General features: G+C 38.7%; 1 protein-coding gene across 1 annotated transcript; it reads right to left on the bottom strand.

Moving 5' to 3' along the window:
* Positions 1-2,018: 2,018 nt before the first annotated feature.
* Positions 2,019-16,053, bottom strand: LOC129260701 (protein slit-like). Its single transcript, XM_064114124.1, has 3 exons — positions 15,546-16,053; positions 15,157-15,309; positions 2,019-6,663 (listed from the first exon to the last, which is right to left on the bottom strand). Exon 3 carries the CDS (start codon positions 6,579-6,581, stop codon positions 5,430-5,432), a length of 1,152 nt encoding a protein of 383 aa, XP_063970194.1. The 5' UTR covers positions 6,582-6,663; positions 15,157-15,309; positions 15,546-16,053; the 3' UTR covers positions 2,019-5,429.
* Between the last annotated feature and the right edge of the window lie 1,030 nt (positions 16,054-17,083).

The following is a 17,083-nucleotide window of genomic DNA, read 5'->3' as shown; positions in this document are numbered from 1 at the left end:
AATTGTCCTGCGGTAAGGTCTCTTGGTATTCCTGCAGTACTGTCCTGTAGTACTGTTCTGTAGTACTTTCCTGTGATACTGGTCTGCGGAATTCCTAAAGTACTGTCCTGTCATACTGTCCTGTGATACTATTTATCACCACAGGATAGTATCACAGGACAGTACTACAGGAATACCAGACCAGTATCACAGGACAGTACTACAGGAATACCAGACCAGTATCACAGGACAGTACTACAGGAATACCAGACCAGTATCACAGGACAGTACTACAGGAATACCAGACCAGTATCACAGGACAGTACTACAGGAATACCAGACCAGTATCACAGGACAGTACTACAGGACACAGTACCAGAAGCCTGCGGTACTCCTGTAGTACTGTCCTGCGATACTGTTCTGTAGTACTTCCCTGTGATACTGGTCTGCGGTATTCCTGTAGTACTGTCCTGTCATACTGTCCTGTCATACTATCCTGTCATACTGTCCTGTCATACTATCATGTGATACTATCCTGTGATACTATCCTGTGATACTGTCCTGTAGTACTAACAGAGCTTCCAAGTCTCCCGGATCCTGCGGGAGAATACTGGATTACGATCCAATCTCCCGTTCTCCCGACCCCATGCCAAAATCTCCCGGATAATCAGGATTTTTAGCTGTTAAATTGTAAAATTCGTACAAACGACTGTTTAACGAGTCTAGCATGTTCAACTCCCTAACACCCACGTGGAACCTCCTTATCACATTTTCATTTTACCCAGTAACTTCTACCAGTTTTTGTATAATCGTACATTGATTTCGCATGTAAATAAAGATAATTTTACTGAACGACTGGTGAAGTAGTCTAACAAGCCATTTTATTTCCGGGTTCTGCATGTGTGTGTGATGAAAACTCTTCAGCGGTACTCCATGCACATGGCCCCCGATGCGCCCCGGCGCGGCTCCAGCCCGCCGCGCTGCGCCAGGAAGCTCCGAGAATTAAACTTCACGAGCACTGCGAGGCATTTTTCGTAAGCTTGCGTGCGCCTTATTCGAGCTGAAACTGTGGATCAACGATGGGATTAACAAGTGGATTACTTTTTTACACCTCGACTTTCAATTTCAGGAATAATTTTATTGACAATCTTGAAGAATTAGAAGCAAAGTGGAGATTTTTTCGCCTACTTTCACTTGGGTTGATCGGATTCGAACATTTTCTCTTTCGAGTTTCGTGAGTGAGCTAGCCTGGCGCTGGCTGGCTGAGCTGTGCGAAGCACGCCCCGTCCCGATTCATCCACACTACAATCGCATCGCCAGTGACCATGGAGATCATGGAGATGGAGTCATCCAAGACGACAAAATACTTGTCGAAGTATAAAGATAGTTTTCAAGCAGAATGGGACTGTGTGACAATTTTTACAGGAATCCCTCAGAGACTTTAAACAGTCCACATATAAAGCTCATTTACCATGTTTACCACTTCTGCAGCCCCTTCCCCCTCTGGCCAATTATAAAGGTATTTTCATGTTGAATTCATTCTTTTATGAATTATTAAAAAAATCTACTGTATTGCCTGAAGTGTATATTTAGTCAATGACAATTCATGAATTCTCTCTAATGTGCATTTAATCTATCATAATTTTTTTTGATGGTTTAGACAGCTGTCGGTTACTATCAAATGTTGTTTCCTAATGTGTTTTGCTACCCAAAACTCCCATCCGTGGGACAACGTTCCGCCGCTCCCTCACAAAATCATACCTCCGCGAAATCTACTGGATTCTATCATCCCAATGTTGGCAGCTCTGTACTAATAGTAGTGTGGTAGTGGTTGTAGCGGTTGTGGTGATCGTGTCCTGTCATACTTCCTGCCATACTTATGCGGTTATTACCACAGGAAGTATCACAGGACACGGACCTGTTGTACTCCTGTTGTACATTTCTGTAGTACCGTCCCAAATTACGTGCACGTAATTCCTGCAGTACTTTCCTGCGATACTTCCTGCAGTACATATCACAGAGTACTACAGGAATTTTTTGTAAGGGTAGAGTTACCATCAATTAGAATTTATTTCCATATAATTATGGTTGCTGGAAATTTAACTGGGATAGGGACCCGCTGCAAGAAGCGATACAATCAATTACAACTCTAAAAAGCTACTTAACATCGGTTAAAAGAGTTTATGCAACTCCCAAGAATGTTCTGTAATCTGATGGTCCAAATCGGATCACAAAAAGTCATGATATTCACCGAATTGCACTATTGCATCTAAAATGCACTATCCTGCACTCTGACGTCATACCAAATGCATTATCCTGCACTCTGACGTCATACCAAATGCACTATCTGGAATTATCTAGAATTTAGATCAAATATAGCATTCGGAGCAACTCAGTAACATGGGTAAGGGGGGAGGGGGTGTATAAAACAAGCAATACACGCATTATTGTGCATAGAGGACCTAAATAATGAACTCTGTGCTCGACTCCCGACTCGCCAAATGCATGGATATACCGCTCTCGGTCCTGCGGACCTCGGTGCAGTATATCCATTGGCTCTTCTTGCACATCGTTCATTATTTGGCCCTGCATGCACGAGCTTACGTGCATAATTTGTATAATATTATAATCCCTCACACACTTTCGCGCAAATCCCATGCACTTACTCACCCACACACCCATTGCGTTATCGTTTGGCTTTTTACAAATTAGTTTGTGATCGAAGGTTTAGAAAAAAGAATCTTTTTATTTGGTATCCTACGATGCCTAATTATGCAAAATAATATTTTTTCATAACATTCATTGAAAACATAAAATTAAGAATAAGATAAGGCCTGCAAATCAAACTATATGGAAAAATGAATCAGATTACAGTTTTGTTTATACAAATGCCAAGATCTATATACTTTGAACAATGAGCAATATATTTATCTTTTTGTTTTATTCAAACAATCTGTTTTTTTTCATATTTCATTTTCGAGGTCTTCCTTTTTGGCCACCGAGTAAAAAAAAAATATAAAGGTGGTTGACTCATTGTCATACACTATGCATGTCCGGCTTTTCTTCCTTTTCTAGTTTCGATTCACTTTAAACATCTAAAATTGTGAAAAGGGAACATTAAATACAAAGTATATATACAATTTAGTACATTCTATACATCAAAACATAAAAATATACATAAATTATTTCCTTCCTTTTTAAATATCATTAACAAAAATACCTTGTTCAAACATAGAGTAAATCCGAACAAATTCATTTTAATCAAAACTTATTTGGTTGTGTGAGTCGCTTGTGTAAGCAACAAATCGAATGATCTGAATTCTCTACTTCTATGATGCCCGAAAACTAATTCAACCATTGAAATACTGGCTCTACTTCGAGAGTTGCGTGACCGCCGCGTTTTTTTTTTCAATTAACTTTCGGCCATTTGATCATCTCCCAAGTCTTTGTCGATATCTGGGGCCCGTCTTACAAAGAGTAGCGATGGATCCGATCAAACACAACTATGGAAAGCCAGCAACGTCAAAAGCTACAATTCATGTTTGTTTAAAAATATATATTTTCTAGATGTGATGTATTTTTTATACATTTGTTTTTTTTAAACTTTAGTGTGCTTCTTTATGTTTACAAAGGACATTGTGCAAATTTCCTGAAGAAAAAAATATGACATTGATGGATTACCATATAGTTGAGATTTATCGGATTAATCCTAACTCTTTGTAAAACGGGACCTTGGTTTGTCTTCACGATTTTGTGGTCCCCAAAACGGTTAAAAACCATTGAAAAATGATCTTCCAGAGGTCTTCATGAAAAAATTCTCTCAGCAGGGTGTCAGTGGGATCTCCGGAATTTTCAGGTCTTACTTGTCTGTCCACTCAGTCTCTCAATTCTGCGGAGATCACTGACAGACTGATGTGAGATCATTGAAGAATCATTGGAAGGCCAGCGATAGCTAGTCCATTTAAATATAATAAATAATAACTGGATTTATATAGCGCTTTTTCCAGAGGATACAAAGCGATGTTGATGGCATAAGTTAAGGTTTATGGTTATATAAGTGTGTTTTGAGATGTTTTTTGAAGAGGTCAAGAGGAGAGATCGAGGTTTCGAATAGATGGAGGGAGTTTGTTCCAAAGACGGGGGGGGGGGGGGGCAAGAGATTGAAAGGAGTTGAAACCGGCCTGTTTTCTGGATTTTGGAATGACATAGGAAGGAGCAGCTGCAGAACGAAGAGAGTATGTAGATCTTTGTTGCTGAAATAATGAAGAAATGTAAGAAGGTAGTGTGGTTGACAGAGATATATAGGTTTGAACAAGTATGTATTCTATCAGAAACAGGTAGCCAATGTAGTTCATTTAGAAGAGGGGTAGCATGACACCATGTTGGTTTTTGACAGATTAATCGTGCACATTTGTTCTGAAGGCGTTGACGTCTTCCAAGATCTTGTTTACTAATACCCCCAAGCAAGAAACCACCACAGTCGAGCCTGGAGAGCACAAGTGCCCTAACAACATTATGACATGCGATTGAGATTATATATTTGCCAGTTGAGAGTACGACACAAGTATGTTACATGTTCAGTCATTTTCATTTCACTATAAAAAACAACTCCAAAATCCTTAATGGTTGAAGATATTGGAATATCTATGTCATTAAACGAAAAAGAAAGCTCAAGGAACCGATTAAGGTGTGCAGGAGATGCAGCAAAAAAGAACTCTGTTTTACAAGAATTTAATTTCAATATATTATCAACAAGTCATTATCAATGTCAGACAAACATAGTAAAATCCGAAAATACGCGCAGGCTGATTTGAGTGAACATCTTAAACACCAGGTAGGCTTTGGAATTTCGTGGGTGGTGGAATTACCTTGATGACATACCCGTCCCCACTGTGTATGACCATGGGATGTACACAGGTATCAATATAAGACAATGTACAGCTCACTTAACCTTCCTTGGTACCATACGACAGATCTCACAAGTCACGATGTTTCCAAACATGCCTGGAACCAATAAGGCGATTCTAACCACTGTAGAATATTACTCAGATGCTTATGCTAATATTCTTGACTTTGGGATTCAGGGAATATTTCTTACGAATAATGTTTCTAAAATCTTCACTACCTTGTGGAATACCCGAGGGATTTACTTCCACTGGATCTAGATTCCCTCCTTGAGGTCCGAGAAGATTATCACTATCACCTTTGGAGTCATTAAGGGGAAGGTGTCCGTTTCCATGACTGTGTTGCTGACACTTATTTTTCAAAAGGAGAATTATGGACATGAGTAAAATGCCTAATACAAACGCGCCTGGTGCTCCAAATATGCCTGCCCATTCTGCAGTTGTAAAAGAAGTCCCAGATTCCGTCACATTTACCTGGTATAAGAACGCCTGGGCACCATCTGAAGAAAAACAAAAGTAATTACCAGAATGCTCAGGGGAGGTCTTCTAGATAACCATCGAGTCTCTGTTCGTCAAATAAAAGGGATCGTCGCATGCGCCATGTTCCTCGAAGTGTCGCCCATCAGGGATCACCCATGAAGCGCCGGCAAAGGAACAGGTAAGTTCCAGCTGCTTCCCTGACTCCACCGACCGACCAGTGTTGTTTGGTAGACACTGCGAGAGGTTATCCTTGTAAACGTCATGGAGAGACTTGTGTTCGAGCCGGCTTGGCGAATCGCAAAATCCATTGCATATCTGAGAATTGTCTAGCCACGACGATATCCAGTTAAGATGACAGTCACAGCGTAACGGGTTGTCATCTAGAGAAATAGCAACACGCTTGAAATGGGAATCTGTTGGCAACTGAAGTGAACCTAGCAGAAACCTTGGCTGTGGCATCCCCTTGATTAGGTTCCCATCTAAATCAAGATTGTTCAATCGCATCAAACCGACGAATGCATTTCGATGTATTTCTGTAATCTGATTTTTAGACAGTTTTATTTCAGTCAATAATGGTGAATTTACGAAAGTATTGGCTTTGATTTTAGTCAATCTGTTACCAGAAATATCGAAGATATCCAGATTGTCCAGGTCTCGAAAATGTTCTGGATTAAGTGCTGTAATTGCATTGGCTTTTAGGTCAAGATGTTTCAAACTAGTCAAATTACAAAAGGTACCATTTTCCAGAGCGTGGATTGTATTCCTAGTCGTGCCTTCGGCTACAAGCTTCGTCAAACGCTGAAGACCAGTAAACATGTTAGTTCCTAAGACTCGCATGTAATTGTCATAGAGGACTAATCTGTCTAAGGTCTCCAACCCTTGAAAGCCACCGGGCTCCACGAACTGCATGCCAGATATGGTCAGGAACCATATCCGGTGGAACCTCTGGATATTCCCCGCTCTTATCACGACCGGTTGCGAGAAGACAATATCGAGTTTCACAATATCCTGGAGCATACTGTCGAGAAAGATCCCATACTCTGGACAAATGCAGTTTCCGACCAATTCAGAATTTCCAACTTCGAATGGAGTGGACGTGCAGTTACAATCTTTGCGACATCCTGGTGACTGATCGGAGTGACCAGGAGAACACAAAAACATGACTACAATAATGGCATAAGCAAAGCATTGTAGAAAGTTGTTGATTCCTATGGCCATATTCTGCTGCCGATCTACATATGGAGCTGGAGGACCCGTGCGAAAAAAACCCCAATGGATCTTGCTCAGTGATTAGGCAAAGCTGTAAAGAGAAAAGAGAACATTACCACGGCTATATAGAGGAAGAAGTGTCACTATAGAAAAATGAAGCAGCAGTTGTAGCCTAGTATTATTAAAGTAGTGGTCACTGGCGTACAGATGGGGGGGGGGGGGGCTTGGGGGGCTCTCGCCCCCCCCCCCCATTTTTTCACGACCAAGAAAAAAGAGAGTAAAGGAAAGGGGTAAGGGTGAAAATTATGATACTATTTTCTGAATATTATGTCAAAATCTATCACAAACTTGGACTAAAATAAAAATGTCAAAATTTTTGCTCGCTCGCTCGCTTAGTTCCCTGGCAACTTTTTATATTGACTTTACGCGATACGCCGTATGAAGCACCCTCAAAATTTGTAGCTCATTACACCATCGGTTGTAATATCAGCCGTAGTATTATTAGCAGTATCAGTATTAAAAAGCCGCAGTATTATTAGCAGTATCAGTAATAAAAAGTAGCATAGTAATAAAAAGCCGCAGTATTATTAGGGTTCCATGACAATTGCTCCGCCGACAATTGCTACGCAAAATACGACAATTGCTCCGGACAGTTGCTCCGTCGACATCTGCTCCTCCGATATTTGCTCCGCCGACAATTGCTCCGCCGATAATTGCTCCACCGACATCTGCTCCGATTATACGACAATTGCTCCGCCGATATTTGCTCCGCCGATAATTGCTCCGCCGAAAATTGCTCCAATTATACGACAATTGCTCCGCCGACATCTGCTCCGCCGAAAATTGCTCAGCCGACATCTGCTCCGATAATACAATTGCATGAACACCTTACAAATTGTTTTGTTGTTGTTTTGTTCTTGTTATTCGTTAATGTTTTATTTATTTATTTCATTCTCCCCCTATCATCACAGCTTTCTGCTTAAAAAAACAAATTGTTCTCCCTGCCGCTGCCACTTGACAAATTGTAACGGAGAAGGGGTATGACACATTCCCCATTGAAATTGTGAATCTGGATTTTTGTTCATATATTATTATCATTGGTTTCACTCCGGTCTTGAGCGGGGAGAGAATTTTTTTTTTTTTTTTTTTTTTTTTGGGGGGGGGGGGGTGGGGTGCTGGACACAATATCTCTTCTGCTTTCTAGCAACTTATACACCATACATTCGCGCGGGCTCCCCCCTCTCTCTCTCCCTCTTTCTCGTTTTGTTCTTTCATGTTATTTATTTTCATTGGTGACCGCTTGATTTATTGTATATTTATCAGCATTATAATTATACTTATTAATATTTTCATCAATATTTTATATTACGTCTTGGGCCTTATCTACCTTTGCACCTTTTTTCTTTCAATTTGTTTCAAACGAAAGTATGATCATCACTGGCGTACAGATGGGAGAGGGGCGTGCTAGCGCTCACGGATCCCCCATTCTCCCTACCAATGAAAAAAAAAAGAATAAAGGAAAGGAAAATAATTGTCATCCTTGTCTGGCCCCCTCCATTTTTTGGTTGGCTCATTACGCTACTGGTGAGTTACTATAAAACTAGACTTCGGTTGTACGCTACTGGTGAGTTACTATAAAACTAGACTTCGGTTGTATTTTTTTCTATTCTGTGCAATAGCGACAATATAAATATATTTTAATAAATTAATATATGTATGTATCTCTCTCATAACGTCTAAACAAATAATATTGTTTTTAAAAAACAATAATATATATACCAGTAATAATATAGTTACATATTTATGAAACCCAATACGCACCTCACTGAATTTATAATGCGAACGCGCGAGCTGTTATTAACCTGGAGAGGGGACATTTATACGCATTTTTTACAATTGTAAACATGAAGCATACCTGGGGGGGGGGGGGGGTTAGGGTTAGTCCTAACTAAAGACTAAAGTTTAAAGTGGAAGCGTCGTGGTGTGGTGTAGCGGTTCTGACTCTTGGCTTCTACTTAAAGGGATCGTGTTTTCGAATCCCACCGCAGTGTAGCATCCTTTGGCAAGTCGTTAATCCACACTTTGCCATTCTCAACCCAGGTGCTAAATTGTAAGATGTGAAAGTCATTGTAGCTTGTCCTGCATTGTGTGCGCCTCATCGGTGACAGGCTGGAATACTCCCCAGGGAGTGGAGGATGTGCATACGTTGTGTGCGGGAATAGGTGATTAAAATGATGACCGGGGTGATAAATATGTAAGCGCTTAGATACATACAATGTATTAAGCGCATTATAGATAACCAGATGTAATTATCATTATTATTATTATTATTATTATCATTATTATCATTATTATTATTATATTATTAATACTATTTTCATCATTATTATTATCATTATTTCAATTATTATTATTAGTAGTAGTATTTGTATTACATTTCATTCTCCTTCCTTTCATTTTTAAAAAAATATTTTGATATCCGTTCCAGAAATTAATCAAAAGGATACGTATCTCGCCAATTAAATTATAGGGGAGCTAAGCTTAAACTTTTTTCATAGGTAATGAAAACAGAATATTAAAAAAAAACCACACAATGATGTTCCGTATCTTAGTAAATAGCGCAATATGCGAGCTGGGATCATTTATAGGCCTACTGGTCTGACGCTCACAGTGGCATAATGAGCCAAAAATGGCTGATGGAACAATAGTTCTAAAAAGGATTTTTAATACAGAAATCGATTTTTTGAAAAAAGAGTTTGACATATTCAGAAAATAATATACCATTTCACCCTTTCCATTTCATTTTCTTTCTTGTTCTCTTTTGTTCTTGGTCGTGAAACATTTGGGGACACATGGCCCCCAAGCCTCCCCCATCTATACGCCAGTGGACGCCCATGATATTCCCTGGAACTTGGGGCGCCCCACTGCGATTTTTTTTTCTCAAGGAACGTATGATGGGATATTGCGTGTTAGACCGCGTTGCCGGGGGGGGGGGGTCATTTTCATTACACAGCGTGTACACTGTAAAAAATGAAGTGCTAATTTAGCACTTACAGTGCTTGTATAGTGACTGCACATACGAGTGCTGAGTTTCTAGTTCAAATTTAAATTAGAAAATCAGCACTCGTAGTGCAGTCACTATAAAAGCACTTTAAGTGCTAAATTAGCACTTCATTTTTTACAGTGTACGTCTTACGTGAAAACAAGGCGTTGGTAAAGTGTACATACACCATGGAAATAATCGAAAACATCGGGGGGGGGGTCAAGTTCGGACATGAAGGGTTTCTTTACGTAAAAAAAAAAAGAAGCCTACAAACAGTCAGGACAATAAAAAAAAAATGATAATGACAAGAACTTGTTGGCCCGTATTCTGATAGCGTGGTTTAACCTAACCCTAGTCTAAATGTGGTAATAAACTGCCATATTTAAACCAAGGTTTAAGTTTCGTATTCCGATAGCAAGGTTTAACTTAACCCTGGTCTAAGTGTGGTAATAAATCCTCAAAAAGTTAAACTCGCGCAGGGGGTAGTTTAAGCCTGGTTTAAATCCAACAAATTATGCCTATATCATGCACATTCGAGCTACTTCCTCAGTTTTTAACCTATTCTCATGAAATTTGGAACACACATTGGTCTCAAGGTAAGGAGGTGCAATATTTTTTTCCCTTTTTTCAAAAATTGTGTTGCCATGGTAACAGAATATTATTATGGCCAAAATTTTGCCGTTTAAAATACTCCATCAGTTTTCTACCAATTCTAAAGAAAGTTGGCTCACACATTGGCTTTGAGGTAAAGATGTGCAAGACACATTTTTGCATGTGTCGGAAATTGTGTTGCCATGGTAACGGTATATTATGGAAAAAATTATGTATAAATATTGCTATTCCAACTACTTTCTCAGTTTTTAACCTATTCTCTTGAAATTTGGCACAGACATTAGTCTTAATGTGAAGATGTGCAAAAGATATTTTATTCCTATATAAAAAAATCGCGTGGCCATGGTAACAACATATTAAATAACGAAAATTAGGTGAAAAACCTTGTGGTTTTAACTACTTTATAATTTTTAAACCATTTCTCATGATATTTGGCACAGACATAAGTCGAGGTAAAGATGTGCAGGACACATTTTTTCCTTTTTCGGAAACTGTGTTGCCATGGTAACAGTATATTATGGCAAAAATTTTGTAAAAATTTTGCAGTTCTAACAACTCCCTCAGTTTTTAACCAATCTCATGAATAAACAGAAATCGCGATATTCAGAAATAAGTCAAACACCTCCTTTTTTTTCAAGCTCTCCCTCACTCCCCTTCCCCCCGCCTCTCTCTTTCTCTCTCTCTCTCTCCCTTTCCCTCCATAACCCTTTTCACATTTTTGTTTTATTTCCGCATAAGCAAAACGACGACGACAATGATAATGATGGTGATGTTGATGAAGATGATGATAATGATGCTGATGATGATAATGATGATACAATGATTTTTTTATTTTTTTTTTCAAATTGATATTCATGTCAAATGCTTTATGTTTTTTAATAATACAAGACCTGAAGTTTCTGGGACAATTTTTTTTCTGACTCTGGCAGCCATTTTCTATTTCAAAATGGCCACCAAAGTATGGATACAAATTAGTGTTGGAAGTCGTATATTGATACATATTTTGTTTTGACAGAATTTTAAAGAACAGGTTTGATCATGATGCTTTCCCCTGTGATTTAGCTTGCTACAATAACACTTTATAAAATCACATAGAAAGAAACGCGAGTTATTCATTTATTTGATAAAAAAATATTGATGAAGTATGTAATATGGTATGTAACGTCAGTTACCAAAAACATGAACTTTTTTTTCTAATTTCCCAGAAAAGATGATATATTATATGAAACTTGGTAGATTTCCTCCTTAGGTAACACCCCATGATGATACAATGATAATGATAATAAGTACATGAACACACGTTTTCTTCTCATAAAGTTCATTCTTGGAAAATACATAGGCGGCCATATACAGATGAAGGTGTATCATTTATAGAAGACAATCTTGTTTGATTGATTTGTTTCATTTTTGAAACTACGTGTAAAATTATATCCCCCATCAACAACAAATTGTTACTTACATTATAACATCATAATGAATACAATTCGACTATTGGCGGACCATATGGATTTTATTTTTGGATTTTTAAAAATTTGATTATCCTTTTTCTATCAGTGAAGAATAGATTCATGATCAACATAAAACACAAAAGCAACTCACTATATTATCATATTTATCAAAAAACCTACGGTGTATATGACATGATGTGGATGTGGAGACCAGAGCACTGTGTATACGAGAGGATATGGAAACCAGAGTGGAGGGGTGTGTCGAGAAGGTGACACGACATGTAGCCTTTCACAAGTTGGTATTTCCGTGAAGCAGATGTCGACGGAGCAAATATCGGCGGAGCAAGTGTCGACCGAGCAAATATCGGCGGAGCAAGTGTCGACGGAGCAACTGTCGGCGGAGCAACTGTCCGGAGCAATTGTCGGCGGAGCAGTTGTCGTATTTTGCGTAGCAATAATTGTCGGCGGAGCAATTGTCGGGTCACCATTATTAGCAGTATCAGTAATAAAAAGTAGTATAGTAATATTCATATATAATAGTAGTATAGTAGCAGCAGTAGATGTGTCAGTAATAAAAGAAGTATAGTAATAGTCACCGTAGTAGTAGAAGTAGCACTATAGCAGGGGTGGATCAGCCTTCGCCACAAGGGGGGGGGGGGGGGGGTCGGATTTTTTCCCCAATCGGCCGCTCGAAGATGATTTTTGGTTTCTTTGAAGGGATAGTCCTAATATTCACGTCTTAGTTTTATTCTTATGAATCAACATAAATATATAATATCATAATCCTTATTTATATAATGCGAGTGCGAGCATTTTTTTGGAAATTTTATGTATTTTTCCTAAAATTTGAACATTTTGGGCAATGTTTTTTATCCTGTAAAAGATGTGTATGCAATTAAATAATTACTACGTACGCAAAGCGCGAGCAGAAATGAACTGATGGAAAAAGTATCTGTTAAAGACTGCTTGCAGTAAGTCATAAAGACGTTACATATTTTAAAAATCAAATAATGCGAGCGCGAAGTGCGAGCTGAAATTTTTTGACATTTTTACCTATACAGAATGGAAATTCTAAGCACTTTTGTAACTTAAACAGCATATGTAAATAACTAAACAATTGATGCGAGCGCGAAGCGCGAGCGGAAAATTTCGAGATTTAGACCTACTGAACGAGACACTCTATTCATGTTTTGTAAATCATGAAAAGGATGAGTACTATCTTGATAATGCGAGCACAAAGCGCGAGCCAAATTTTTTGATAACCTGTCATTAAATGGGGATTTTAAGTAGTTTGTTGTATAATAAATATTGAGACATACATAACTCTCCAATCAAAATGCGAGCGCAGCGCTAGCTGATACGTATTGACAATCAGACCTGAAAAGGGATCTTTTGACAACTTTATGGAATACACGAAAATAATAGGTACCTGATAAATCAATATTTGTGAGTAGAAAATGTTAATATTCAGACCATAAAACTGGCATTTTTACAGAACACTTTTTAAAATCAATTTGTAAATCACACATAATAATGAAAGCTCGATTTCCGAGGTGAAATGTATATTGACTTCCAAACTTTTAAACTCCATATTGAAAAAGATATGAAAATCACCAAACAGGCAATGCGAGCGAAATTTTTTTTAACAGTGAAATGAAAGATTCTTTTTATTTTCCAAGTCTTTCCCTCATCTTATTTTATTCACTCGTCTTCCTCCTCTTTTTTTTGCTCCGCCAATAGGGGGGGGGGGGGTGGGGCGGGCCCCTCGCCCCCCCCCCTGGATCCGCCTATGAGTAGTATAGCAATGATAATAATATTCTGCTTTTATATAGCGCTTAATACATCGGAACGACGTGTCTAAGCGCTTTACAGATATAATTTTACCCCGGCCATCGGATTCAATCAGTCATTCCCGCACACAATGTATGCCCATCCTCCACTCCCTGGGGAGTACTCTAGTCAGTCGTCGGTGAGGCGCACACCGTACTGTACAGGCTACAATGACTTTAACATCCTACCGGGTACCCATTTAGCAACTGGGTCGAGAGTGGCAAAGTGTGGATTAATGCCTTGCCAAAGGACGCCAGACCGCGGTGGGATTCGAACACACGACCCTCTGTTTACAAGGCGAGAGTCAGAACTACTACACCACGGCTCCTCCACATAGTAATAGTATGAGTAGTAGAAGTATATTAGTCGTAGTAGTAGTAGTAGTAGTAGTAGATGATGAAGAAGAAGAAGAAGAAGGAGGAGAAGGAGGAGAAGGAGAAGAAGAAGAAGAAAAGAAGAAGAAGGTAGTAGTAGTTGTAGTAGTAGTAGTATTGAAATAAATAAATAATAATGATAATAATAATAATAATAATGATAATAATAGTTACATTATTTATAAAGCGCTTCATACTTTGGTTTCTAAGCGTTTTACATTGAAATTATTATTACCCCGGTCATTGTGATTTACTACTGTTCCAAACATAAAGTGCACCATCTCCATTCCCTGAGGAGTATCCTGGTCGAGCAACCGTTTACCGCTACACCCATGCCAATCTAATCATTGACTTAAATCACATCCTACCGGGTACCCATTTAACATCTGGGTGGAGAGTGATAAAACGTGGATAAGTGCCTTGCCAAAGGACATTAGCGCCGGGCGGGATTCGAACCTTCGACCCTCAAGTGTCAGAACCGCTAAACTTCGGTACCTGAGTAGTAGTTTTTGTAGGTGGTTGTCATATTCAGACCCAGAGGAGATGGGGCAGAATTCTAAAAGAACGGTGTCCGAAATTATTACTTTTACTCACATTTTATTATGTTAGGATTGTCATTTTTGTTGCTATCAATAATCAGAAACATTTTTGTAATCACAATCATTATTGTTATTACTGTAATTGTCATTATTATATATTACTATCATCATTATTAAGCATTATATACCATTGTTGTCATCATCACTATCAATAAAGAATAACAATCGACAGAACCATTTGGGGACATGACATTTGCTCCTGCTCCGGGCTTCAATTCTTCTAAGTTGAAGGGTTAGTGTTGTAACAGGGTTTTATGCTAGGTTAAGGGTTAAGTTTAGGGTACAGGGTACAGGGCTGAAGTTGGTCATTTGATTAGTGTGTGGAATTTATAGCGGAGCAATTGTCGCCGGAGCAAATTTCATCTCACAACTAAAAAAGACACAAATATGAGGGTAATTCATACACTCTAAAAAAAGGTTTACCCAATCGGGTAAAATGGGAACACGCATGTTTGTTGGGTAAAAATATATTTTGTAAATTGTACGCAATGTTGCGTTGAAATAGCCTAATATGGGGTAAAATGCAGCTGTCTTGTGCTGTCTTTGCACTGCCCCGGCCCACCCGAAAACATATCCATCTTTGTTATTGGCAGCCATTTACATTTTTTTATAGGCAAAGTAGCTGAGTCAAGTGATTCCAGATCGCTTTTTTTAAATAATTTATATCAATATACATACCCAAATCGTTGGGATGACCCTCACCCACTCGCGTTGTAGTACTGTCCCTGTGTTTTGGGAGTTGATTCAGGACATCTGATTGAAATCTTTAGCTTGACCTGTTTGGTATATATATAGCTCTAGCTCGCAGTTGATGGACACCTCTAGCCAGGCCTAATCAATGATACCAATTTTGTTTGTTATGAGTTTGTCATAATTTATAAGATAGTGAAGGTGATTTCTAAAATATAGGTTGTGAATTTTAGATGAAGAATGGCGTTTTATATACAAAAAATATACAATCAAGGTGATTATCATGAACTATGAATAATGATGATAAAAACACGATTGTGCTATAATGACAATTAATGACTCAATGCGCATGCAAATTAATCCAACTTAAAACTCACCAACTCGCAAAACGAAGATCAAATCAGTGCTGTAACCAGACAGAATATCTTTTCATCAAATATACTTATGTGATTCTGTTGAAAGCTAAGTCACGAGACAAGGGTCAATCCAATGACACACTCTGTTGGAATTCCCCAATCAGGCCTATTGATGATTATGGTACGTGCTCCGGTGGTGCTCGCTTGGCGCGCTCGCCAGTCATGCCAGTGATCGATCGCGGATCCGGAAGAAAGAGTTTTACACAGAGATGTATGAATATACTACATGTACATCTTTATAGACTTTCAGCAGTTTCAGAGAGAATAATGTTGCTTCAATATGAACAAAAGTAATTCCTTAAACAATACACAGTCTCCACAGCTTTTAGATCCCATTTATCATGTTTATTTTTCAAGTATTTCATATACGTTTATCCCTTTATTTAAGCTGATTGCACAATATTGCTCCTCTTGTTCGGTATAGAGGTTCCCATCCGCTATAATAATTGTTTCAGGGCCCCAATTTGGTGGAGAGGGGTACAATCTTTTTCATGAGGCCACTAATTGAAACCAGTAGGACTATATCAACAAATTTTCCTTTACAAATACAAATTTCCTCTGTCTTAAGTTGAACCTACTGTTCAGGGGGGGGGGGGGACTATTGTTTCATCCCTAACTTGAATAGTATGACGTCATTATCAACGCCCATGCAAATTTCACTTAATGAGTGAACATAATTATAGTAGCCAGGATATGTTGTACCTAGTCGGTCAGGATCGCCGAGAGGCAATTTAAAAGCAAATGGTCAACATGGTCAAGTGTTCACCGCCATTTCTTTTCCGCCAAAAAATTATGACACTTAAAAAAAAAGGGTGACCATCCGTGGGGGGGGGGGGGGCTAGTTCACCCCTGCCCACCTCAATGACAGTCGTCCATATTAAGCTCAACGGTTTGATAGAGAATCTACTTGTTATTCCGATTATAAACTGATTTCCTTAAAATACAAGCAGGATATACAATATATATCCCGTTTGGTTTCCAATACTTGTTAAGGGTAGGGTTTCAGACGCCAACTTGTTAAGGGGTGCATTTTCAGAATATGGAAAATACGTGTTTAGGGTGCTTTTCGAGACCCCATGGTCGCGCATGGTATCCATATAGGCAGCACGGCCACTGGAATTCTGGTAGGTGAGTGTCAAAAGCCTTTTTGTTCATTTTTTTTGGCTTGTCAAATTTCTTTGGACCAAAACGTCCTCATTTTCATAGAAATCTTTTATCATTTTTTAAAAATAGTATTAACAGACTAATGGAGAGGGGTGGGGGGGGGGATAGAGGTAGAAAAGACATAAACTTTTTTTTTCGTCGACATCTCTAACTTAAAAGAGTTCAGTGGGGTAATTAAATCGATATTGACCTGACCCATGTTTCTAGAAGGAAATAAACAAACACACAATATTGATATACAAAACAACAACAAAAAACGCTTGCATTTTTGTTGGTCTGATTACTGAGATTCGAAGAGTTTACCGGAGAGATAATAACGATATTAAGGAAGATCA

The sequence above is a fragment of the Lytechinus pictus genome, unplaced genomic scaffold, assembly GCF_037042905.1.
Source record: "Lytechinus pictus isolate F3 Inbred unplaced genomic scaffold, Lp3.0 scaffold_19, whole genome shotgun sequence".
NCBI lineage: Eukaryota > Metazoa > Echinodermata > Echinoidea > Temnopleuroida > Toxopneustidae > Lytechinus > Lytechinus pictus.
The sequence above is the reverse complement of the archived record's forward strand: the minus strand, read 5'-3'. Positions and strand labels throughout refer to the sequence as shown.

Bases quoted from the DNA above. Each gene is read 5' to 3' on its own strand.
- LOC129260701 (XM_064114124.1), bottom strand. From the start codon at position 6,581: ATGGCCATAGGAATCAACAACTTTCTACAATGCTTTGCTTATGCCATT.